Source organism: Dipodomys merriami, unplaced genomic scaffold (assembly GCF_024711535.1).
Source record: "Dipodomys merriami isolate MVZ:Mamm:240054 unplaced genomic scaffold, mDipMer1.0.p SCAF_13, whole genome shotgun sequence".
NCBI classification, from domain to species: Eukaryota; Metazoa; Chordata; class Mammalia; order Rodentia; family Heteromyidae; genus Dipodomys; species Dipodomys merriami.
This window is the reverse complement of record NW_027202604.1, coordinates 10,328,260-10,355,920: the sequence shown is the minus strand read 5'-3', so window position 1 is coordinate 10,355,920 and position 27,661 is coordinate 10,328,260. Positions and strand designations below refer to the sequence as shown.

General features: G+C 42.8%; 1 protein-coding gene across 3 annotated transcripts in view; it reads right to left on the bottom strand.

The window, feature by feature from the left end:
- Kat2b (lysine acetyltransferase 2B) overlaps window positions 1-27,661 on the bottom strand; it is a 103,697-nt gene that overhangs the window by 57,440 nt on the left and 18,596 nt on the right. For 2 of the 3 annotated variants that reach the window (XM_070018677.1, XM_070018678.1), the window contains exon 2: window positions 11,480-11,606. In XM_070018677.1, the coding sequence (XP_069874778.1) occupies window positions 11,480-11,606 (127 nt within the window). Of the gene's footprint in view, window positions 1-10,976; window positions 11,195-11,479; window positions 11,607-27,661 lie in introns of those variants that run through there. The other variant, XM_070018679.1, reaches the window with a different exon arrangement.

The window sequence follows — 27,661 nt, the reverse complement described above, 5'->3', positions numbered from 1 at the left end:
TGCACTGTGTAAACTTGTTCAATCACTTTGGAAAGTAGTATAGAGGTTCCTCAAAAGACTCCACATAGAGCTCCCCTATGACTCAGCAATCCCACTTTTGGGCATTTACCCAAAGGATCACAAACAAGGCTATACTAAAGCTACCAGCACAACTATGTTTATTGTAGCACTATTTACCATAGCTAAGATATGGAACCAACCCAGATGCCCCTCAGTAGATGAATGGATCAAGAAAATATGGCACATATAGATAGATAGATAGAGATAGATAGATAGATAGATAGATAGATAGATAGATAGATAGATAGATAGATAGATAGATAGACAGACAGACAGACAGACAGACATAGATGTTATTCTACACTCCCATCAGAAAGAATGGCACTGCCCTATTTGTAAGGAAATAGAAGGACATGGAAAAAATCTTATTAAGTGAATAAGCCAGACCCAAAGAAACATAGGTCCCATGGTCTCCCTTATTTATAATAATAAGTATACATCTAAGATAATCTTAGCTGATGAGCAGAATAGCTCATCTATGATCATATACATATGGTCATATACATATGACCATAAGATGATGCTAAGCAAAATGAACACCAAGACAAGGACACAAGAGGTTTTTCTTTGTTGTTGTTCTCAATGTACTACGTGATCTCTTTTTTCTTTTTTGTTTCCCCACCCTCTATGTTTTATCCACTGTTGTCACTGTATTCTATTTTGGTTCCCTGGGTATTATATATACATTTAGCTGAACTAGGGAAGGGAAGGGCAACAACAAAATGTTAAAACAAAGGTCAAAGGGGGAACCTATGCAACAGCGATACTCACAAGGCAATATGATGGAAATGATCTGTACAATTTGGGGAAGGGGATTGGACAGTAGGGAGGGAGAAAAATGGGGGAGGGTGTAACAAGTTAGACAATAAATGTAATCACTACCTTACTTATGGTAACTGTAACCCCTCTGTACATCACCTTGACAATAAAATTAACATTAAAAAACAAAAACTTAAAAATATTAATAACCAGTAACAAAAAAAGGAGAATTCATTTGGCCATTTCATGTTTTCAAAACTAATGGGGGAGAGCAAGGGAAGGGGTGACATTGTCCAAAAGAAATGTACTCTTTAACTGACATATAACTGTAACTCCTCTGTACATCATCTTTATAATAAAAAAATTTTAAATAAATAATAATATATAGTTCCATGAGTTCAACAACTATATGTTGTTTCATATGACAAAAAATCCTAAGGATTTTTTTGAGTGTATATTGACTTTTTTTTTTTTTTTGGTCAGTCATGGGGCTTGAACTCTGGGCCTAGGTGCGGTCCCTGAGCTCTTCTGCTTAAGGTTAGTGCTATACCATTTGAGCCACAACTCGACTTCCAGTTTTCTGGTGGTTAATGAGGTAATAGTCTCACAAACTTTCCTGCCGAGCTGGCTTTGAACTGGGGTCCTCAGATCTCAGCCTCCTGAGTAGCCAGGATTACAGGTATGAGCCACTGATGCCTGTCTAATGACTTGTCTTATAGCCTGCCGCTGTAAAGAGATTAAAATTGTGTAAGACAAAAGAAAAATATTAAATAATTTCTGCAAGTAACAAATTATTCTGCAAAGAAAGAATCTTGCAAGTAATGAGAATGTTGATCTACTTGTCTCCAGAGCAAGGTCTGCCTCTCAAAGGCTTCGTTCAGGCTGACTTCAAGAAAAAGTTTGCAGTCTTAAGAAAAAACTGAGGGATAGAGGTTTAGTTTAAGTGGTAAAGTGTCTGGCAAGAACAAGGCCCTGAATTCAAACCCTAAAGCCACAAAAAAAAAAAAAAAAATAGCAGGGGAAGGAGAGGAAGAAGGGAAAGAAGGACTCATATGACTACAGACACACATACAATATATAGATTTACACACAAATATATGCTCATATCTATGTACAACTGAAAGTAAATAGCAAAGATGACAAAACATGACCAATAGCTAAGCCTCCCTCAGGAAAGGATATATGGAATATTCTTCACTATTCTCATGACTTCTCTTTAAATTATTTTAAAATTAGGCACCAGTGGCTGAACTTAGCTACTCGGAAGGCTAAGATCTGAGGATCATGATTTAAAGCCAGCCTGGGAGATAAATATGAGAGATTCTTATCTCCAATAAATACCAAAGGGGCTGGGAATGTGGCTCAGTGGTAGAGTGCTTGCCTAGCATGCACAAAGCCCTGGATTGGATTCCTCAGCACCACGTAAACAGAAAAAGCCGCAAGTAGCATTGTGGCTCAAATGGTACAGTGTTAGCCTTGAGCGCCCTGGCCCTGAGTTCAAGCCCCAGCACTGGCAAAAACAAAAACAACAACAAAAATAACCGAACATTCAGAAGTAGAGTTGAGGCTCAAATGGTAGAGCACTAGCCTTGAGCAAAAAAGCTCAGGGACAGTGCCAGGCCATGAGTTCAAGGCCCAGGACACACACACACACACACACACACACACACACACACACACACACACACACACACACACACACACACACACACACACACACACACACACACACACACACACACACACCTCCAAATTAAAAAGGGTTTGTAAAAAGGAAAAATCTTATTTTCACCTGACTTTGATAATAATAGGTGAATGGCCTTCCAAGATCTTGTAACAAAACACGAATACATAATTACTCAAGATGGGTCAAGCATGGTCACTGAGGCAGGATTGAGAGTTCAAGTTCACCTTAGGCTACATCACCAAACCTTACCTCAAAAACTCAGTAACAATCCTAACAACCTGGCCTGCAAAAGGTTCCCTGTGTGGGAATCCATTTTGTGTGGAGACCAGGTGCAAGTCAGAGGTCTGGGAGAGGCCCGAGGTTTTTTCTAACATCTCTTCAGGAGGATGTGCCCCAACACCTCTCCTGCCATGTCAGACTCGCAAACACCCAGAGGACCTACCACGGTGTGGCCAAACGCATGCCTGATGCCAAGAATCACTATGCAGCTGTTGCCTGGCCGGGAACAGGAAGTTCACTGTCACCGTGTGCTGTGACCCTTGCTAAGATTTGGCTCCATGTACCCACCAGCCCACACCTCACAGAAGGACAGCCTGCCAGACCCATATGCCCTGCCCTGTGGACGGACACCCACTGGGCAAGACATTAACTTGTCTCTGCTCCTTTGCACCAGAAGCAAATGGCATAGTCTGGAGGTCTGAGATCTGCTCAAATATGTGTTTTGTTCATGGGTGTTTGGGGGTCAAGGCTTGAAGAGGTAAAATAAATCACTGCAGTAAAGCAAGCTGAATGAACTAATGTGCGAAAGGGTAATCATTTCCCAGTGGTTTCCCTTTTGTAATCACAGACTTGAAATGCAGGAAAAGAGCAGTGAGAGTGAGAGCTCATTAAATAACAACAGTCCAAAAGAAATAGAATAGAAGCCACAATGGAACTTTAAATATCCCAGTCATTGCACAAAAAAAAAAAAAGCTTGTTGGGCTTTTTTGTTTGTTTGTTTTTAAAGGCCAGGTGCAAGGCTTCATGCCTATCATTTCAGCTACTTGGGAATAAGAGATCAGGAGAATTGTGGTCCAAGGCTAGCAGGAGCATAAGTCCAAGACACTATCTGAAAAAACAGCTAAAAGCAGAAAGGGAGGGGGGAAAGTAGGTATCTCGAGCAGCAGAGTGCCTGCCTACTAAGCGTACAGCCCTGAGTTCAAACACTAAGACACCCCCCCAAAAAAAGAAAGAAAGGTAAAAGCTAGACATGGTAGCACAGGCCGGTAACCCCAGCACCGGGGAGGAAGATGGAGAGCCCAAGGCCAGCCCGGACTACCTAGCAGAAAACGGATTAAAAAAAAAAAAAACTAACAGAAATGTGAAAGAAGAGCTGGGGATTTAGCTCATTAGTAAGTCATGTGCTTAGCACAGGATTCAATCCTCAGTACAACCGATCAATGTAAAATAATAATAATAATAATAATAATAATAATAATAATAATAATAATAATAAATATAGCCGGGCACCAGTGATTCATACTTGTAACCCTACCTATTCAGGAGGCTGAGATCTGAAGTACTGTAGTTCAAATGTGGCCCAGGAAGGAAAGTCAGAGAGACTTTTATCTCTAATTAATTATCCAAAAGCTATGACTCAAGTGGTAGAGCACCAGCCTTGAGCCAAAAAAAAAAAAAAAATCTAAAGGGCAGAGTACCCAGGCCCTGAATTTAAGCCATACTTGCAATACAAAATGAAAATAAATGAATAAATAAATAGCTTCATTTTGCTAATATATTTTATTTAACCTACTAAAGTATTATCACTGTCATATACCCGCTATTAAATAAATACCTTGCCTTTGTTTGCCATAAGAAGTCTTCAAGACCATGTACATTTTGCACATGCAGTATATTTCAATTCAAGTCAGCCACACCTGGAGGACTCACTACCACACCAGGCCCAATGGCCAAAACCACGGACAGTGCCACTCCAGATGACCATCTATGAAGAGCCCTCTGCTCTTCTGAGCATTTCTTCTTTTTCAGTGGTTTGAGTTTTTTCTTCTTTCTTTTTTTCTGTGCCATCAGTGGAGCTTGAACTCAGGGCCTCACACGCTAGTTTCTCTTTTTGTGCACAAGGCTGATGCTTTACCACTTGGGCTATGCCTCACTTCTAGCATTTTGTTGGGTAATTAGAGATAAGAGTCTCTGGGATTTGTCTTTGTGGGGGCTGGCTTTGAACTGTGACCCTCAGATCTCAACCTCCTAAATAGCTGGGATTGCAGTTGCCTGGCTTCTGAGCATGTCTGGGTTCCGTGACTATGCATTGAGAAAAGGATAGACCTCATTACACCTGAGAAATTCCATATATTTTGACCTTGAGGAAAAAAACCAGCCCTTAATCACAGTGCTGAAAACAACAGGCAGGTAATTATGATGACATCAGATGAAGCAGGCACCATAGCTCCCACAAAGTCTTTATACTCTTTACAAAGCCCTGAGGGTCAGGCAGGATTCCCTGAAGGAAAGGTAGGGGAGGCCGTGCAGGTAGTGTGAGCCTCCAGACCTGCCACAGGGCAGGAAAACCTGGAGGTTCAGAGAACTTGGAGCAGCCAGAAGGGCAGATGCAACATTGGCATTGGGAATAATAGCCCAGAAGGCAGAGAAGCCAGAAGAGGCCAGCATGTCCACATGGAGACTAGACTATACTCTGACGTCAATGAGAAAGCGATTATAGGCAGGTAAAGCAGAGGTACATGACCAGATTCATCACGAATTCCTGGCCAATCTGTGTGGGCAAGAATGGGAATGAGACATCTGGAGCCACAGTAGGCAGAGCCAGGGACTGAGGAGGAAAAGCATGAATCTAGACAGTGTTGGAGAGAGGCCTAGAGAGGGAGAATCAACAGAACCTCATGACAGAAGAAGGCAGAGAGAAGCAACATGCCAGCTCAGTAGAAAAAATACCACTAGTGTTATTTATTCTTTGAACTCCTGCTGTACCTAACCTATAATCTGCCTAAATGATTCTCTTGGGGAGGGTTATGGGAGGAGGAGTTGGCAGTGGGGCTTGAACTCAAGGCCTGGGTGCTTTCCCTGAACTTTTTCACTCAAGGTCACCATTCTACCACTTTGTGCCACAGCACCACTTCTTGCCTAAATTATTTAAATGTCTGAAATAATACAAGAGACATCCTGTTTATAGTATTCAAGAAATAACCTCTCCAATGCCATTAATTCGTGCCTATAACCCTAGCTACCCAGGAGGCTGACACCCAGAGAATGGAGGTTCAAGGCCAGCTCAGGCAGAAAAGTGTGTGTAAGACTCCCTCTACAATTAACCAGAAAAATGCTGGGCTGGAGATGTGGCTCATGTGGTAGGGCACCAGCTGTGAGCAAGAAAACAGAATGAGAGCACAGGCCCTTAATTCAAGGCTTAGTACTGGAACAAAAGGGAATGGGGGCGGAGGGTTAGGGTTGGAATAGAGGTAGGAGAGAGAGAAAGAAGAAGGGAGGAAGGGAGGAAGAGAGGAAGGGATATGAGGATGTTGTGACATAATAGCAACTGAAAAGGACAGAGAAAGCTGCACACAACCAGCCTCCTTTGTGTTCTACAGATGTATGGCCACTAGCAGGTACCACATGGTCCATGCAATACAGCCCTGGTGTGATTCTGATCCACTGCAGCGAGACTTAAATACATTCTTACATTTAAAAGAAAAACACTTGCTCATAAAACTGTAGTCTTGGGTTTGTTTTCACACAGCTCAGAAGGATAGACCCAAGATACAACAGAAAGTTTTAATAAAATATTTTATTAACCCAATATCCTAAATATTATCGTTTTAATGTTTTAAAAAACACACTGGTAAGGTGCTGTGTGCTCTGCTTTGCACCTGTACATCTCCATCTGGATAGGACACACTTCCTGGGCTGATGAATACCTGGTAGTTAGTGATCTGTGCTGCACAGTCCAGGTTTAACCATTTCATTCTATAGTGAAGTGTAAGATTAGGCAATTTGGTGAACTGTGTGGTCAAGCCCAAGATTATTATTGCCTAATTCACATTTCAATGTTCTCTGCACTTGAGCAGACTCTGTCACCACTGTGTTTTATGTCCACAAGACACAGAGGTGTGGCAACTTACCACAACAGGCCTCCTGGTGCCTGGGGTGAACAAAACTCACAGGAGACCACAGAAAACCAGAGCCCAAAAGAACGAGTATGGGCTCAGTGTTGGTGGCTGGCTAGCAACCTCCTGGCTTCCCCAGAGGCTGAGATCTGAGGATCCTGGTTTAAAGCCAGGCCCAGGCAGACAAATCCAAGAGACTCTTCTCGAAAATTAATCAGCAAAATGCCAGAAGTGGAGATGTGGTTCAAGTGGCAGAGCACCAGCCTTGAGCAAAAAAGCTAAGGAACAGTGCCCAGACACTCAGTTTCAAGCCCCAGTACTGACAAATGCACTTGCATGTGCGTAAACACACATACACACAAGGTATGGCTGAGGCAGAAGGTATACATGGTCTCATCAGTAGAACTAAGAAGCTAGAATGTTCTATATTGACAAGCCCAGAAACCTTCATTACATATTGACATAAAAGGACCATGGCTGGCTTGTAAACTGTATATTATCCAAGTCAGAAGTGCTTACATGGAAACAAAACAATGTACACCAACTGAGCATTAAACTTGCATGATTTCTGAGAAGATTCCCAGTATCTCAACCTCTACTTTATTAGGGAAATGCATGAGATAATGCATCTGGAACTTGCTTTAAATACTCTGGCAAAAAAAAAAAAAAAGGAGAGGGCAGAGGCACCATGGTAATCCCAGCTACTCAGGAAGCTGAGATCTGAGAATAGCAGTTCAAAGCCAGCCCAGGCAGGGAAGTCCATGAAACTCTTATCTCCAATAAACCACAGAAAACTGGAAGTGGTGCTGTGGCTCAAGTGGTAGAGCACTTGCCTTGAGCTGAAGAGCTAAAGGACAGCACTAAGGCCCAGAGTTCAAGCCCTATGACTAAAAAAAAGAGGGGGGGGGGGAATTTAGATCAAACAAAATAGCAAATGTTAGTAATCCTTAAAGCTGGGTGAGGGCCACAGAGCAGTTTGTTCTACTCTTTTTCCTATCTTTGCAGGTTTGAAACTCTCCATAATAAAATTTTTAAAAATCAAGGAAAGTTGTGGAGAGGAGACAGGGAATAGTCTCACAAAATAAGTTACCAGAGCATTTATTCTAAAATTAATAAATAAACTAACATTCCAACAGTAATAACAGGAGTAGATAACTCATGTGCAGACATTTAAGTTTTAAACTAGCAGACCAGCCAGGTACCAGTGGCTCATGCCTATAATCCTAGAATTCAGAAGGTTTGAAGCCAGTCCAGGCAGGAAAGCCTGAGACTCTTATCTCCAATTAACTACTTTAAAAAGGTGGGGGAGAGGGGGAGAGCTGGGAAGGTGGCTCAGTGGTAGAGTGCTTGCCTTGCATGCATGAGGCCCTGGGTTTGATTCCTCAGTACCACATAAGCAGAAAAGGCTGGAAGTGTCACTGCGGCTCAAGTGGTAAAGCACTAGCCTTGAGCTGAAGAGCTGATGGACAGGCCCAGAGTTCAAGACCCACCAACAACAACAAACAAAAACATACACACACAAAAAACAGAAGTGAAACTGTGGCTCAAGTGGTAGAGTAAGAACTTTGTGTGAAAAAAGCTTTGAGATAGTGCCCAGGCCCTAAATTCAAGTTACACACACACACACACACACACACACACACACACACACACACACACACACACACACACACACACAGAGATACCCACGCCCTGAGTTCAAGCCCTAGAACCATGGGGGAAAAAAGTCAAGCACATTTTCATACAAAGCTGGGGCTAAGTAGACACACACACACACACACACACACACACACACACACACACACACACACACACACACACACACACACACATCCCAGCTATACTGTTGTTTTATTAGTGTGTATTAATGGTACAAAGGAGAATAATCTAGGCATTTCACACCTTCATGTATTGTATGTTGATCAGATTAACCCAGCCATAATGAATTTTATAATGATACTCACAATATAACCAATTATGTCCTATTCTAAGATATTTAAATTCTTCCTAGTTGCTTAATATCACAAATAAGTTTATAAGCATGCTTTTCATTTACTTAAAGGGTCCCAAATTTCAGGCATGACTTTGCCAGTTTTAGGCTGTATGTGATCACTGGTAGAGGGTTTGTCTGAGCTTGATCCTCCCTCATCCCATATTTAAAAAAAAATCTGTACTTCTTTGCATTCATTTTTTTATCCTGTTTTGGCACCCAGGGTATTTTGTTTTCAAAGCTAATTTCAAAGGAAATAAAGTGGGTTAGTTTTGTAAGTTTCTGTCTCCTCTGGCCTTCATATGTGTTTTGTGCCAGGACAAGACCATTTGCAAAGATAAAGAAAGAAGATCCTGTTTTTAAATGTTAGTCAGTTGATGTGGGATAATATGATTTCCCACTCAATACCAAATGTAGCTCATGCCTACTGCTTAAGTGTTTCTTTTTTTGGGGGGGGGGGGAGAGTGTGGGTCCAGTTGTGGGGCCTGAACTCTGGGCCTGGGTGCTGTCCCTCAGCTCTTCAGCTCAAGGCTAGCGCTCTACCACTTCCGTCTTTTTTCTTTTTGCTTATGTGGTGCTGAGGAATCGAACCCAGGACCTCAGACATGCAAGGCAAGCGCTCTACCACTGAGCCACCTTCCCAGGCCTCACTTAAGTGTTTCTTGAGACCAGCTTTTCATTGCATCAGATTTCCTGAAGCAATTCTAAATAAAGGGTGCTCAGTCTACTCGCTCAGAGACCAGTCATAAAAACGGTAAATTATAAGCAAGGACAGTTCTGTTCTGATTACTTTAAAAAAAAAAAAACTAACCCTAACTCCTCTGTATATTTATTATTTTTATGATAACAAAAAAAAATAAAACTCACAGCTTAAGAACTTACTAGTAATGTGACTATTTGGGAGGCTGAGACAGGAAGGTTGCTTGAACTCATGTTGGAGACCAGCCTGGGCAACACAGTGAGAACTCAGAAAGGAGAGGGAGAGGGAGGAAAGGGGGAAGGGGAGGGGGGAAAGGAAGAAGATATAAAGGAACTGCAGGTTGGATTACTTGAGAGTAGTCCACAAGCAACACAATGACGTATTTCTTGGTGCATTTCCTTCCTGTCAGGGTATTATTCCAGTATGGCAAGTTCTTGGGAAGATCATACTACCTGCCATTTTGCTCTGTGAGTAATGAAGCATTCTCCAGGGGAATATCTTTTTTTTTTTTTTTTTGTCGGTCGTGGGGCTTGAACTCTGGGCCTGGGCGCTGTCCCTCAGCTCTTCAGCTCAAGGCGAGCACTCTACCACTTGAGCTACAGCGCCACTTCCAGTTTTCTGGTGGTATATTGGAGATAGGAGTCTCATGGTCTCTCCTGCCCAGGCTGGCTTTGAACCGCGATCCTCAGATCTCAGCCTCCTGAGTAGCTAGGATTACAGGCGTGAGCCACCAGCGCCCGGCTCCAGGGGAATATCTTAAAACTTCAGTGCACCCAATACCCTGTTCACATTGGAGGCTGGCTTGCATCATTTAAATCAGCAGGAAGTTGTGGAGAGAAACTCCAGAAGTTGTCACCCATTTGTGACCAGATGGTAGATGGTAAAAACTCTTAAGTAAAGGACTTACAGTCTTTGGAGACTGGATAACTGAAAGTAGAAAGGTGAGAATCATATTCCAAGATCTTGTGCAACCCACCATTTTGATATCTGGACAAAACTAATTCCTCATTAACTTTAATCTTCTCAAATATAATACAATCTCAAGCCATTTTTTTGAATATACCCCTAATCATAGCACTCAGGGAGCTCAGCCAGAAAGAGCAAGAATTTGAGGTTATACATAGACGGAAGACTATTTCCTAGGACTGAGGCTGTAGTTCAGTGGCAAAGCAGATGCTTGGCATGTGCGAAGCCTCAGGTTCAATCCTTAGCACCACAGAGAGAATGAGGGAGAAGAAACTCCTAAAACTGGTAGTATTATTACCACACACAATAACACATTAGCTCAGTCTTGTTGAATAATGCAACAAAATCTATCTTGCCAGGTGGCAATAGTCACCTTGCAGGGACAGATAAAGTCGAAAAGCAAAACAAGCAAACATTCACCACACAGTGAGAGCAAGTCCAATGAAATAAAAGCTATCAATAATAAGAAACAAAGGAACACAGAGATAACACAAGAGCACCCTCAGAATTCTGAGAATCAGAAAATAGTAACAACCGTGATGACAATGATAATCATGGTGATGATCCTGATGGTGACAGCGATGGTGGTGGTGATTATACAAATCTCTACTTAGGCAAGGTTTCAACCCTAGGATCAGAGATCTGTAGCCCACCACCAGAATGAATCAAGATACGTTACATATGACTTATTTTAAATACCTCTGTTATCCTGTTTCCCATTATTGGCAATCCCTCAGTCCAAACCAGCTCTTGTGGAAAGAGAGAAGAGTTCAATGCATAGCCAGGGGCTAGTGGCTCACGTCTGTAATCTCAGGTACTCAGGAAGCTGAGGTCTGAGGATCAAAGTTCAAAACCAGCCTAAGCAGACAAATTCAAAAGACTCTGATCTCCAATTAGCCAGCTTTTAAACACCAGGAGTGGAGCTGTGGATCAAGTGGCATCAATCTTGAGTGAAAAAGCTAAAAGACAGGTCCTGAGTTCAAGCCCCAGTTCTAGCAAAAAGGAAAAAAAAAAAGTCAATTTGCACAACACAGTGTCTGCCTCACTTACAGGAAATCCTGTGACCAGCAAACTCACATGACCAGGGAGACTGTGGCTGTTGGCCTCATACAGAGAGGTAACGAACACTCATGTTTGGTTCACCACGGAATTCAGTGAGCCGCAGTGACCTTGTTCCTTTCCTGGAAGGTTGAAGAACTCACCTAAGGCATGGCTACAACTCCGACAGGACTCCGTGAGACTGACGATTATGTGCTGCAGATCGGCTCTGGGAGGAGTGGGGGAGGGATTGGGGTTTTTCCAGCCATTACATTTACAGGACTCCTCCGCCTGAAAATAAAAACAAGAAAGACAAAAACAAAATTCTGTAACAGGCAGCCAGGGACTGATCGTCCTGCATGAGAACCATTGCACCCTAGTTATTATGACAGCCACCCCCAGACACAGCACACCTCCATTGTGTAATTTTCTATTTGTGCAAGAAAAATGAACACACAGGCGCATGCACACACACAGAGTAAAGGCAAAGGGCTTATTTGCTTTGGGCACTTTAGTTTTAGTTGTTGTGCTTTCTGCTGGCTGGAGTCGGCTGACCCCTACCCAGCCTTTGCTTACCCCCCCACCCCCCCCCACCCCCGTTGGTCCTCAGTGGAGATCCATGCAGGGGCCAGTTCCAAAAATGTCCATCCCACAAACTCTCCCCAAATAATGAGGTCTTCCACAAAGTCAATGAGGTTGAGTGAGCCGTGCAGATTCCAAGGTTCCAGATGCAAACTCTGGTCCATGTGGACCAGAAGCATAGATAAGAAGCCGTGAGAATCTGAGAGATCTGAGCAGACACACACCCACTGACATGTAATGAGCTCTGGGGCTTCTATCTGTGCAGACTGCCCAAGGGACTTCTACTAGAATACAGGCTTGTTAGAGCAATACTTGATGAGAGGAATTGTTCATTAGCTTTGTCCACATATTCTTCATACCCCACATCTTTGTAGAAAAGTCTTCTTGCAGTGGCCTGAACAAAAGGCACCCATGGAAAAACCATCATTTTCTGCACCAAGCTGGGACACTGTACCACTCAAGGGAGTCCTGCGGCTGCTAGCATTCTTGTACTGAATTATCCCTATCACATACACAGACAACTGTCCTCCTCCTGTTTGTTTTCTTCCTTTCCTTATATCCTTCCTTCATTCCTTCTTTTTTTACTTTTTCTTTCCTTTTCTTCCTTCCTTCCTTTTCATTTTCTCTTTGTCTTTCTTCCTTCCTTCTTCCTTTTCTTTACTTATACTTTCTTTCCTCCCTCCTTCCCTCCCTTCCTTCTTTCCTTCCTTCCTATGATGGGGTTTGAACTCAGGGCCAAGGCATTGATCTTTAGCTTTTCTACTCAAAGCTGGTGGTCTATCACTTGTGCCAACTTACTTCCAACTTTCTACTGATTATCTGGAGATAAGAGTCTCACAGCTTTTGTTTCTATTTTTGCCAGTCCTGGGGCTTGTGAAACTCAGGGCCTGTGCACTGTCCCTGAGCTTCTTTCTTGGGCCACAGCACCACTTCCGGCTTTTTCTGTTTATGTGGTACTGAGGAATTGGACCCAGGGCTTCATGCAAACTAGGCAAGCACTCTACCTCTAAGCCACATTCCCAGCCTCACAGATTTTTTGACCAGACTGGCACTGAACTGTGATTCTCAGATCTCAGGTTCCTGATGAGTCAGGATTACAGGCCTGAGCTACTGTTGCCTAACTCTGCTAGGCATTACCTGAAGCTTCATTACTTAAAGCATTTACTGCTTCAGATCTGCTGTGGCTAGGAAACCAGAAACTAAATGGTGGTAATAGCAAATAACATACAGTAGTTCATTCTAGGCAAAAGCCTTTCACATATACTGTCCGATATGATGATCATTACCTAGCAACCTGAGATTAAATTCTTAAAATGTGGCTTGTCCAAAGTAAATTACATAGGCTGGGAATGTGGCTTAGTGGTAGAGTGCATGCCTAGCATGCATGAAGCGCTGCGTTCGGTTCCTCAGTACCACATAAACAGAAAAGGCCAGAAGTGACGTTGTGGCTCAAGTGGTAGAGTGCTAGCCTTAAGCAAAAGAAGCTCAGGGACAGTGCCCAGGCCCTGAGTTCAAGCCCCAGGACTGGCAAAAAAAACAAACAAACAAACCAAAGTAAATTACACTGAGCAACCAAAAACAAAAACAAAAAAAACTTTTCTTTTGTAGCTTGTGTTGGGGTGGTTGGACAGGGGTTAAATGGCTACACAAATAAGTAAATTATAAAATGTATTACAAAACTACAACCAGAAGTTGAGTGCCTGTATCTCACATCTGTAATCAAAGCTACTCAGGCAGCTATGATCTGAGGTTTATGATTCAAAGCTAGCCCAGGAAGGAAAGTTTTAAGACACTTTTCTCTAATTAACTACCCAAAAGCTGGAAGAGGACTAGGTGCTAGTGGTTCACCTCTATAATCCTAGCTATTCAACAGGCTAATGTCTGAGTTCAAAGACAGCCTAAGTAGGAAAGTCTGTGAGATTCTCATCTCCAATGAATGAGTGAATGAATGAATGAGAATTATTTGCAGTAGTTTTGAAAGACCCAAAACTTTTCTCACATTTGGGTTGCTGCCTTTGTCACTGAAATCAATTCAAGCTCACAAGAAACAAGCTTTGAATTCTTGAAGACAACAAACACTTTCAGAGATATAGATCATCAGTTCATTACTGCAACCGACTCAATGCAATCCCCCAGAAAGAAAAGCTTGTATTTCCTTCTTGTCTTAACATGACAGACAACAATAGCAGTGTTCATAGGAGACCCACAATTGGCTGAGTCACAGATCTCATGGTAGGGAAATATATAATAATAAAGCCTTAGATTTCTCTTACTGGATAAAAATAAAGAAATAAAAGGCCCATACCCTGAACTTTTAACAAACACTTATTTAAGTCCCTGTGATACAGTGTTAACAAATTTTCCATACAATAAACACTAGGCCTTAAAAATGTAACTGAATTACGATATTCAATCCACAGCATTATCCAGAAAGAAAGAAAAAAAAGAGAGAGAGAGAAAGAAGGAAGGAAGGAAGGAAGGAAGGAAGGAAGGAAGGAAGGAAGGAAGGAAGGAAGGAAGGAAAAAGAAAGAAAGAAAGAAAGAAAGAAAGAAAGAAAGAAAGAAAGAAAGAAAGAAAGAAAGAAAGAAAGAAAGAAAGAAAGAAAGAAGGAAAGAAGGAAAGAAGGAAAGAAGGAAAGAAAGAAGGAAAGAAGAAAGACAGACAGACAGACAGACAGACAGACAGGAGTAGATGAAAACAAATGGTCTTTTCTTGCGAAATTAGCTACTTTTGCCTCCCCTGAGTCGTGGGATCTCAGTAGTTTCTACAAAATCTATTATTTATTTCTTTTGTCCAGAATGAGGGGAGACTTTTTCTAAATAAACAGAAAATTCTTGAAAACCAAGGAGGCTGGAGAGAGAAAATGGGCAGAACACCAGTAAACCACACAGCATTCCTGAGGTGTGGGGGCTACCACAAGCAAACACTGACAAGCCACGCTGAGATGTGCTACCAAAAAGGAAAACCTAAATATCTCATTAAGAATTCTTGCCAGTGCCCATGTAATTGTAACCCCTCTGTACAGTATTTTCACAATTAAAAAAAAAAAAAAAGAATTCTTGCCAGAAGCCAAACTCAAAGAAACAAATGGTGCATGTTTTCTCTCATACGTAGAAGCTAGATCTAAAATAAAAGATCGGGACACCACACATTATAAAGGCATTCACACACAGTGAGACCCAAGGATACTCTTTGGGGAGGAAAACTCAAGTACAATGTCTGTGTGCATCTGACCAAATAAAATAATATTTATCGAAATGAACTCCAGGAAACGGAAGCAAAGAAGTTGTTTTTTTCCTTGTTGCTGTTTTTGTTTTCCTTTCTTTTTGTTTTGTTTGTTCATTTATCTTTCTTTGGAAGGCGAGCACAAAAATGGAGGGACAACAATGGAGGACAAAGAGTGAACCAATGCAGCAGGGGTACTCACAATGCTGAAAATGAACTCTACAACTTGTGGGTGGGATGAGAGGGAAAAACTGGGAGAGTGTGAGGGAAGGGGTGATATTGTTCAAAAAAATTAATGTACTCATTACCTGGCTTATATAATTGTAACCCCTATATATTACCTTTATAATAACAATTATATATACATATAAACACACAGATACATACATATGAAGAAAAATAAAGGGACACTAGGCTAAAAATAAAAAAAATAAAAACAATTCTTGCCAGGGCTGGTGGCTCATTCCTGTAATCCTAGCTCTTCAAGAAGCTGAGATATAAGAATCCAGGTTTGAAGCCAGCCGATGTAGAAAAGTTTGTGAGACTCTCATTTCCAATCAGAGAGGAGATAGGAGGTGTGGCTTATGCGGTAGAGTGCCAGTTGCCTGAATGGAAAAAGTCAAGCGAGAGTACAAGGCTCTGAGGTCAAGCCCTAGTACTTGCACATACACGCATACACACGCATACATACACGCATACATACACAAACATACATACACATACACAATTCTTATATATTGATTATATACCATAATGACATTTGAGTATTTGGTTAAAGAAGGTATTAAAATAAATGAAAATTAATTGCTAGGCCTCTCTGTGTATCTCTCTCCGGCCTCCAGCAGGCATGGCAGGTCCTGGGATGTGGCTTAGTGGTAAAACATGAGGCCCTGAGTTCAAATCCTAGAATCACAAAGATGAAGTATACAGTGTAACCCTAATGATAGTTTAGATCTCCTTGGATCTCCAACTCCTGGAGTCCAAAACAGTGAAGAAATTTTGTTATTTTAACCCAAGCATCTTGTACTAATTCATTATGATATCCCTGAGAAACTACTGCACTGAGCTACTAGAAAATGCTAAATTGCCTATGCAACTCACATTGCAATTCACAGGTATGACTGCACCAGAGTTTAAGCCCCCAGTCTTCACCATGGCCCCTGCCAGCCCAGTGCAGTAAGTGGCCACCACCCTCATTATCTGCTGTCCTGAGATCTGTCTGCTGTGTGTATCAGGAATTACTTTTAAGGCTATGAAAATCACATCCTAAAAGAGAACAGTAAAACCTACTAAAAACTGTTTCAGAATGTGCAGGGGAAGGATATAGAAGAGTCGTATCGGGTATAGATTTGATCAAAGTACATTATATGAGCCAGCGCTGGTGGCTCATGCCCGTAATCCCAGTTACTCAGGAGTCTGAGATCTCAGAATCCAGCTTCAAAGCCAACCCAGGCAGGGAAGTCTATGAGACTCTTGTCTCTAGTTAACCACCAAAAGGCAGGAAGTAGAACCGTAGCTCAAGTGGTAGAGTGCCAGCCTTGAGCAAAAAAAAAAGTTCAGGGACAGTTCCCATGCCCAGAGTTCAATCCCCAAGACCATCCCACAGAAAACAAATTATTTTATATGCACGGATAGAAATATCTCAAAAACAAAAAACCCCACAGTACAATTAAACTAATAAAAAATATAACAACAACAAAAAGAATGGTACTTCCAACACCTGTCATGTCCATGTAGCAACCAAGTGCAGAAAATGTTTAATATGCAGGGGACTCATTACCTCATTCGCTAAAAAGGGCAAATAAGTCCTTTATACACGTAGTTAATGCCAGGTTCCTGGACTGCCAGCAAAGCCGTTATTGTTCCGCCAAGTGCTCTGAGCTGCTGCTACCCTGCCCTCCATTCTGCCCTTCATCTCACCTTCCAAATGCTCCAGTGCACCCACTGCTCTTTGAGATAAGACGTCTCCCTTCCAAACACCTTTCCCCTATCTCTCCCTAATTAGACATGACGGCTGCTGGCGAAGGGAACTCCCAAGGGGCTCAGCCTTGTGGCTTTCACAGGGTACCAGCTGAAGGACAACCTTTTAGGGAGCTCACTGCCAGGCCAATTACTGCAGCAGCTAGCAACCTGGACACAAGGAGGGGACACTGCCCAGATGATGTCACCTCCCCCCAAGAACAGGGCTCCACAGACAGGAGGAAACACAGAAGGAAGAAAAGGTCACTGCACTGTCCTCCAGGGGACAGGGGTGGAGGGGTGGGGATCCCAATAGGATCTAAGCATAGAGGCCTAGTGAATGTGACAGCTTTCCTTACAGCACACGGAAGCCAGGAAGATGACTAGCAGGGAGCTAAACTGAATAAACAAAATGGTCACAACCCAGATTTCAGACAAGAGCAGGGGAATGGGCTCCTCGGCCATTCTCTCAGAGTTAATGTGTGCCGCTTGCTATTGGAGTGCTATCCAGAGGAGCAGGAAAGAGAGAAGGAGGGAGGGAGGGAGAAGGAGGGAGGGAGGGATGGAGAGAGAGCCACATTAACAGCACTGCTCAGCAGGATTCAGTCATGCCTAAAATATGGAAAACTTGAGTCAATATCAGCGGTGTCCTACAGCAAGAATGCACTGCTGGGGCATCATTGAGTAAACCCGTGCATTCAACATTTATCAATAGCTATGAAAAGAACCTGTACAAAGGTAGAGGTCTCGACTTGCACTCAGGCCTGATGTAAAACCGTAGCACTGAAGAAAAAAACAGTAGCTGCACACCTACTATGATAGCTCTGATCATCAAGGCAGACAGTAACAAAGAAAACATGTGCAAAACTGGAATCCTCATAAACAGATACAACCAGCGGGGCGCCGGTGGCTCACACTTGTAATCCTAGCTACTCAGGAGACTGATATCTGAGGATCATGATTCAAAGCCATGCAAAGCAGTAAAGTCTGTGAGATGCTTACCTTCAATTAACCAGCAAAAAGCCAGAAGTGTAGCTGTGCCTCAAGTGGTAGAATGCTAGTCTTGAGCAACAAAGATCAAGGACAGCATGCATGCCTTGAGTTCAAGCCAACACACACACACACACACACACACACACACACACACACACACACACACACACACACACACACACACACACACACACACACACACACACACACACACACACACACACACACACACTATGCAACCACTTTGGAAACCTTTGCCCTTTTTTCCTTCTTTTATTGCTTCCTTCTTTCCTTTCTTTCTCCTCTCCTTCCTCCTTTCTAGACAGGATTTCTCCATATATCCCAGGCTGGTCTTGAACTCACAATCCTCCTGCTTCGCTGCACTTCCTTTTCTATTTTTTTTTGTGGTAGTGGTGGGGTCTGAACTTTGAGCCTGGGCAGTCTTCGGGCTTGAACTCAGAGATATTTATTACTCTACCACTTGAGCCACAGCTCTACTTCAAACTTTTTTTTTTCTTGGAAGTTATTGGGAGAGAGTCTCACAGACTTTGCCGCCTGGGTTGGCTTCAAATCAAGATCCTCCGATCTAAATATCCTAAGTCGCTAGAATTACAGGCCAGAGTCAGGCACCAGTGTCCAGCTTCACTGCACTTTCTTAAAAAAAATTAACATAGGCCAGTTCCATACAGTAAAGACCTCACAATAATAACAGCTCATATCCATTGCGAGAATATTCTGACAAGCATACACCAATACCACTTAGTGAGGAGAGGACAATCATTTCAACAAGGCCCTGAGCTCAAACCCTAGTACCGAAACACCTGGTGCTAGAAAAAACTGAATTCCTAGAATCAACAACCCAGAAATGAACCCACAGACCTATAGTCACCTAATCTTCAATAAGGGAGCTAAAAAAATAGAATAGAAGAAAGACAACCTCTTCGGTAAATGGTGCTGGCAAAATTGGTTAATCACCTGTAGAAAACTAAAGCTAGAATCAACTCCAAATGGATCAAAGACCTCGGAGTCAAAGCAGACACCCTGAAAACCTTACAGGAAGGAATAGGAGAAACCCTAGGTCTCCTTGGCATAGGCCAAAATTTTCTTAATAGAGACCCAGAAACCCAACAAATCAAAGAAAGGTTGGACAAATGGGATTGCATGAGACTGCAGAACTTCTGCATGGCAAAGGAATAGCTAGCAAGATCAATAGAAAGCCCACGGATTGGGAGATCTTCACTAGCCATACAACAGACAAGGGTCTCATATCTAAAATATACTTGGAACTCAAAAATTAAATCTTTCAACAACAAATCCTCAAAGAAACAACTGCCCAATTAATAAGTGGGCTAAAGAGTTAAAGAGAAACTTCTCTGAGGAAGAAATAAGAATGGCCAATAGACATATGAAGAAATGCTCAACCTCGGGCTGGGAAGGTGGCTCAGTGGTAGAGCGCTTGCATGAGGCCCTGGGTTCGATTCCTCAGCAGCACATAAGCAGAAAAAAAAAGGCCGGAAGTGGCGCTGTGGCTCAAGTCGTAGAGCGCTAGCCTTGAGCTGAAGAGCTGAGGGACAGTGCCCAGGCCCAGAGTTCAAGCCCCACAACTGGACCAAAAAAACAAAAACAAAAAAAAAGAAATGCTCAACCGCTCTAGCCATAAAAGAAATGCAAATCAAAACAACATTGAGATTCCACTTCACCCCAGTTAGAATGGCTATAATCAGAAAATCTAATAACAACAGATGTTGGAGGGGATGTGGCCAGAAGGGAACCCTACTGCATTGTTGGTGGGGGTGTAAACTTGTTCAACCACTTTAGAAAGCAGTATGGAGGTTCCTCAAAAGACTCCACATAGAGCTCCCCTATGACCCAGCAATCCCACTTTTGGGCATTTACCCAAATGATCACAAACAAGACCATACTAAAGCTAACAGCACAACTATGTTTATTGCAGCATTATTTACCATAGCTAAGATATGGAACCAACCCAGATGCCCCTCAGTAGATGAATGGATCAAGAAAATGTGGTATATATACACAATGGAATTCTATGCCTCCATCAGAAAGAATGACATTGCCCCATTTGTTAGGAAATGGAAAGGCTTGGAAAAAATTATATTAAGTGAAGTAAGCCAGGCCCAAAGAAACATTAGGTCCCGTGGTTTCCCTTATTTGCAATAACTAATATATGTCTGGGGCAAGCAGAAAATGTCAAAAGCTATGTACATATGACTATATAAGATGATGTTAAGCGAAATGAACCCCAAGATAGGGACACAAGTTGTTTTTTCTTTCTTGATATTGTTCCTAACGTACTTATAATGTACCATGTGATTTTTTTTGTTTCTTTGTATGTTACTCCCCCATGGTATAACGCATTTTCACTGTATTTGATGTCATTGCTCTGCATCTTGTGTATATACACTTTTCTAATTTGGGGAGGGGAAGGAAAAAAACAAAATGCTTAAATAGGGATACAGGTTGACCCATTGTAACAATGAGATACACAAGACACTATGTTGAAAAATGAACTTTACAATTTGGTGGGAGGGGGGTTAAGGGATGGTAGGGGAAAAACAAAGGAGGAGGTAACAATGCTTGATAGGAAATGTATTCATTACCTTGCTCATTTAACTGTAACCCCTCTGTACAGTATTTTTTACAATAAAAAATGTATAAAAAAACTGAATTGCTACAGTGCGAAAGAATGAAAATTAATTCAAAATAGATCAAATTTCTTAACCTAAGAATAAAAATTGTAAATCTCTTTAGCAGACAACATAAGGGGAAAGCTACATGACACTGAATTTGACAATAATGTATTAGATCTGATGTTAAATCAGAGACAGCCTGACTGGGTGACTCACACCTGTAATCCCAGCACTCTAGAAGCTGAGGAGGATTGCACGTCCAATGTTATACTCAGCTACACCAAGAGAAATAGTAACTGGCGTAGGTAATGTCCATCCGTCCTGCTCTGTAAGGCCTCTGAAATCATTTAGCACAGGGACAGAAACAAATGGTTCTTAAGCACCTCTTACTGACGACTTGAGGCTGTGTGCCTACACTGATAATTTTGTATGGCCCATGAATGATATTTATAATATCTAAATAGTCATTGGCAGAAAAAAAAAAAAAAGTTCTGTGCCCATGAAGGGAAAAACGAAAAGGCTACAGTATTTTCACAATGATAATAATAGGGAAAAAAAAAGAAAATAGATTAATTGGAACTCATCCAACAGTTTAAAATTCTGCATATTTAAGAATATAAGCAATAGAATGGAAGGGAAAAAAAGAAACACAGAAGAAAAATATTTAAAATCAAATATTTGATTTGATAAGGAGTTAATATCCAGAATATATGAAGAACTCCTCCAGCTCCACAACAAAACCAAACAACCCAATTAAAAATTAGGTCAAGGACCCAAGCATTGCGGCACACACCAATACTCTCAACATTTTGGAGGAAAACCTAGGTTATCCAAGCCAGTGAGTTCCTAACCATGTCTCAGAAATTCCTCTTAAGCCAGGTGCCAGTGGCTCATGCCTGTAATCATAGCTACTCAATACGCCGAAATCTGAGGATCCTGGCAGGAAAGTCTGTGGGACTCATATCCAATTAACCATTGAAAAGTTATAAGTGAAGCTATGATTCAAGTAGAAGAATACCAGCCTTAAAGGGATTTTTTTTTAGTACTCAAGCCCTGAGTTCAAGTCCCAGTACTGGGACAAAAAATATTTCCTCTTAAGATGTTCATATAAATTGTTAATAACCAATAAACACATGAACCAGATGTTCAACATCATTAATCATGATGGAAATGCAAACCAAAACTATAATCAAGATACCACCTCACCCCAGTAACTTGGCTACATGGGAGGGAAAAAAAAAAAAACAGAAAACAACTGTTATCAGGGATGTAGAGAAATTGGAGCCCTTGTGCACTGCAGGTAGGAATAATGTAAAATAGCATAGCTTCTATAGGAAAAAAACAATATGACAGCTCCCCAAAAACTTAAACATGGAATGAACCACATGATCCAACAATTCCACTTCTGAGTATAAACCCAAAAGAAGTGAAACAGGTGGGCTGGTGTAGAGTTCAGGAGTAGAGCACTGGCCGGGAATGTGCATGGCCTCAGGATTCAACAATACAAAAAACAAATGGGGGAAAAAAGGGATAATTATATCAGGAAGTCTGAGGTGTTTACACCCACTGTCTCCCAGCCTTGTGTAGCCTTATTTACCAAAAGATGGAAGCAACCCATCAGAGAATAAATAAAACATTCTATAGGCCCGCAATAAACTATTATTAGGGGGGAAAACAGATACTGGTTGACCTTCAAAAACAGAAAGACAGACACTGATGACTCGTGCCTGTAATCCTAGCTACCATAAGGCTAACATCTGAGAATCATGGTTCAAAGCCAGCCAAGACAAGAAAAGCCCAAGCGACTGTGATCTAAAATTAACCACCAAAAAAGCTGGAAGTATAGCTCAAGTGGCTGAGCACTAACCTGGGGCCAAAAAGTTCAGGGACAGGACACAGTCCCTGAGGTCAAGCTTCAGGACTGACACTAAAAATAAATAAAAAGGGAAATTCTAGGGCTGGGAAGGTGGCTCAGTGGTAGAGCGCTTGCCTTGCATGCATGAGGCCCTGGGTTCGATTCCTCAGAACCACATAACCAGAAAAAGCCGGAAGTAGTGCTGTGGCTCAAGTGATAGAGCGCTAACCTTGAGCTGAAGAGCTGAGGGACAGCGCCCAGGCCTAAAGTTCAGGCCCCATGAGCAACCAAAAAAAGGAAATTCTGACACGTGACTTAAACTTAAGGATGCTAAGTAAGTAAAGTAAGCCAGTAGCAAAAGGGCATACAGGCGTGATAGCACTTGGGAGCAGGGGGAAGGGACGGACCTAGAATAGCCAAATTCAGAGGTTAGAATGTCAAATCATGGCTGGGTCCTGGAGACAAACAAGGAGGGCATAGCTCACTGAGGGCACAGCTGCTGCTCTTCAAGGTGTTCTTTGGAAGTGATACTTGAACAACAATGTGAGTTTTTGTGTTCCGTTTTATTTTCACTCTGTCTGTGGTGCACGGAGCAATACCAGTTCTTGACCTTGAGGCCCAGGTGCTATCCTTTACCTTTTCTGTTCAAGGTTAAGCACTCTACCACTTTGAGTCACCGCTCCACTTTCAGCTTTTTGATGTCTACTTGGAGATAAAGAGTTTCACAAACCTTCCTGCCAGGGCTGGTCTGGAACAGGCATGTGCCACCACAGCCTGGCAAGTTAGCCATTTTTTAAGGGAATCATAAACTCCTAAATATGACCCAGCAAATCCACTCGCAGATACTTATGCAAAAATAAAAATAAAGGCATACATCCAAAGGAAGAGTTGCACCCATATGTTCCCAGCAACATTATTTGTAACATTTCAATGCTAAGCGGGAAAAAAAAAAATGAAACATCAACCATTTAACCCAGTTTATCATGAGTTGTCTAACCCAGACAACTTAAAAGATGCTTTTGCTGAGGCCTGCAAATTAATTAAAAGTGAATTACCTAAAAGTCCCCCACCTTTGTATTTGTGCCCTTTGATCGGAGCTATTCTCTATGGCAGTCCCTTTGCAATCACCTTGGGTTCCGTCCAAGAAATTAAAGATTCACTATTAAGCATCTAGTGTTTGGAAGACAAACTGCCCCTCCCCTAGGCAATTGGCTCAGGAGTGTAATCCTAACTGCTCCAGAGGCTGAGATCTGGGAATTATTCATGAAAAAAATATATATTTATAAAGACAGGGGGGTGGGGGGAGAATGAAAGGACACACAATGCAAAAGGAAATCCTGAAGTTCACCTGTGTTTTGGATGGTACTCACCCATCTTACCCACCCAGACCCACTGGCTAAGGATTAGAAGTTGTAAATGATATAACCTCCAGTCATACCCATGTCCAGCCCAAGATAAAAATAAGAACCACTGTTCTGAACCTTTAACTCCCATTTCCTTCATGGGGAACTGGGAATGTTTCTCTTCCCTTTCACCCGCCACATGTGAATCTTGTTATAAGAAAATAAACCCTTGCTAAAACTTCCACTTTGTGAGACTCTTCCTTTCTCAAAATGCCTTTCATGAGCGGATCTCAAGGAATTGAGATTTTTCATGGAAACTAGGGGAAGCCCACATCTGTCCTCTGTGAGAGAAATGGGAAACAAATCGCCTGTAACAGTGCCATTCCGGCCTGGAAAGCCACAGGGAACCACAAAACTAAATACTAAGTAAAGTGGTGAGGGGCGCTGAAGAATGGAAACACTATATGATTTCTTTTAATCACTCAGATAGAAACCTTTATGGAATTTTCCTTATCCACTCTCCTCAATAGCAAATCAGGAGAGTAGTCCTGGGTTGGGGTTGGGGGTCAAATGGTACAGCGCCTAAGCACTGAGATCTAACCCTTATACCACAGGAAAAGAGGAAGAGGAAGAGGAAGGGAGGGAAGGAAGAAGTCTTGGGATTGGGAGCCTGTCTCTCTTGTGTAGCCCTGGCCTAACATAGATGAGGGCCTTGGGTTCTAACCCAATGATGCAGAGAGAGAGGGAGAGGGAGAGAGAGAGAGGGAGAGCGGGACAGAGAGGGAGAGGGGAGGGTGGAAGGAAGGGGGAGAAGGCAAGAGCTGGGAATGTGGCTTAGTGGTAGAGTGCTTGCCTAGCATGCATGAAGCCCTGGGTTTGATTCCTCAGTACCACATAAACAGAAAAGGCTGGAAATGGTGCTATAGCTCAAGTGATAAAGTGCTAGCCTTGAGCAGAAGCAGCTCAGGGACAGTGTCCAGGCCCTGAGTTCAAGACCCAGGACTGGCAAAAAGAGAAAGAGAGAAAGAGAGAGAGCAAGAGAACAAGTCTTGGTGACAACCCTTGACTTGGTACTGAAGTCCCAAACCAGGTGCTACCAAAGGGCGGAGTTAATCTAAGCCTGCATCCCATCTGAGTCACCTCTGAAGGGCCAAACCACCAAGCCCCACCCTCAAGGCCTTGGGAGCTTTTGAGTGACACCAAAGCCTAGAAGCTAGTACCCAAGAACATTAATTACAGGATGCCTATTATATTTTATTTTATTTTGATATTGGCTCTCACTATGTAGACCAAGCTGGCCTCAAACTCAAGATCCTCATGCTTTAGACTCTCAAGTGGATTCCACCCCATCCCACATCAGGCCTGGGGCTTGAACTCAGGGCCTGGCACTGCCCTTGAGCTTTTGCACTCAAGACTAGCACTCTATCACTCGAGCCACAGCTCCACTTCCAACTTGTTGGGTGTTAACTAGAGATAAGAGTGTCACGGACTTTCCTGGCCAGTTGGTTTAGAACCTCAATCCTCAAATCTTTCTTCAGTGAGTGAGGATTTACAGGCTTGAGCAATGGCCCCCAACTCAAATGGGTTTCTTTTAATACACATATCTAACACGCTCTGGATGCTGGTGACTCACCCCTGTCATCCTACTGAGAATCTCAAGCCAGTCCAGGGACAAAGAGTATGTGAGACTCTTATCTCCAATGAACCAATAAAATACTGAAGTGGTAGAGCCTTGAGCAAAAAGCTAAAGGACAGAGCCCAAGCCCTGAGTTCAAGCCCCAGCATCAACATACACATATACACGTACATACATACATACACACTCAGACTTTGTCTATAAAGATGCCTCACGGCCAGCTCAGTCTTCAACACAGTGGAAAGACCCATGATGCTACTTATTAGCAGCAAGTGGCGCAGACACCCAGCTGACTGATAGCATCCTCTCCAGCCTGTCCTTTGGCATCAAGTTCCCTGGGCTGAGGAAAAAACATGCCTTACATGTGGTTTTCCTGGAGGCCTGGCGTTCTCACTGTATCAGTCATCATCTGGTCCGTCTACTCTCAAATCCATGCAACCAGCCCAACCCGTACAGCAGAGTAGCCCACATTCCCAGCCACCTACGAGGCTTTGTGCTAGCAAAGTTGTATACCAACACCCAGAAGTCTGGCCCTCAGCTCCAATGTCACCCTTCCAACCACCTCACCCCATCCTACCCCCCTTTCTCCTGGCCAGAGGCTCCATTCATCTGCCCCACCAACGCCATTGGACTCTTCCCTCAAAGGATCTGAGAGTTAGCCCCTCCCCATTGTCCCTGCCAGGTCCCACCTTCCACCTGATAAGGGGCCAAAAGCAACTCCTTCCTGCATCCCAGCCTCCACCTAGCATGCGCTCACTCTGCTCCAAATCTCCCTTGAACAACATGGATCATCAGCTTTTAGTTTCCACCCAGCCCAAGTCATCTTATTTCACCTCCCAACAAGCCTGTAGGACAAGTAATTCAATGCCTGGAGAAGGGTGTGGTTGGCCTGAGTTCACCCAGGCTGACAGAGAGTGAGGAGGCCAAGCCAAAGACCTCTTCTCTGGCAGGAGAACACTTCTTGGGCTTCCACTTCTTCCAGGCCAGACACCATCACAAACAAATATGGTCCAACTCTCTACCTGAAGTTCCAAACCTCCTACCACCCAGCAGATCCTATTTTCCCACCATTTCACTTTACCCTTGTTGTTCTTTTTAACTCATACCACCCTGCAGAGCTGGGATTGCAGGTATGAGCACTGTGCCCAGCTGGTTTACTGAAGTCGAATCTTGATAACTATCTTTTTTATGGATTGGAGGGGCACCAAGCTGGGATCCTCCCAATCTCTGCCTCCTGAGTAACCGGAATTACAGATACACACCACCATACCCAGCCCTCAATAATTACTATCTAGTACTGCTTATCTGTGATAGTACCTAACCTTTATTGATTCCAAACACTAAAATTCAATGCCTCATTTTTATCACCAATACTTGATAACACTTTTATTAACATTTGACTATACTAACAGACATACCTAATTTACCAGCCCCAGAAAGTTGGTTTTTTTTTTTTTTTTTTGGGGGGGGGGTCTGGTCATGGGGCCTGAACTCTGGGCCTGGGTGCTGTCCCTCAGCTCTTCAGCTCAAGGCTAGCATTCTACCACTTGAGCCACAGTGCCACTTCTGGCTTTTTTTTCTGCTTATGTGGTACTGAGGCCTCAAGCATGCAAGGCAAGCACTCTACCACTGAGCCACCTTCCCGGCCCATTCAGAAAAGTATTTGATCCTCACACATCCCAAGCCTGCTGCTAGCTCTGGTCCTTCCCCTCCCTGGTAAATGGCTTCATCATCCTTTACAATTCCTCAGGACCACAATGTGGACACTGACCCTCATTTCCCTCTTTTCTTCCCTCCTTCCCCTCACGTCAGATACAATTATCTCTGCCCTTACAACAACCCCAAACCATCCATTTTTCAATCTCTTTCTCCTCTTCAAGACACTGATATATCATTGTACCTAGACTACAAAAACTTCTAAGAGGGCCTGTTTGTCTCTCTCTGTCTCTCTCAACACCATGTTTGTATTAGCTTCTCATCATCAGCTGGAAAAAAAAAAACACATTTATTTTGTGCCAGAACTGAATCTTGAACTTGGAGCCTGGATATTCTCCCTTGGCTTTTTCACTGAAGGCTAGAGCTCTACCACTTGAACCACAGT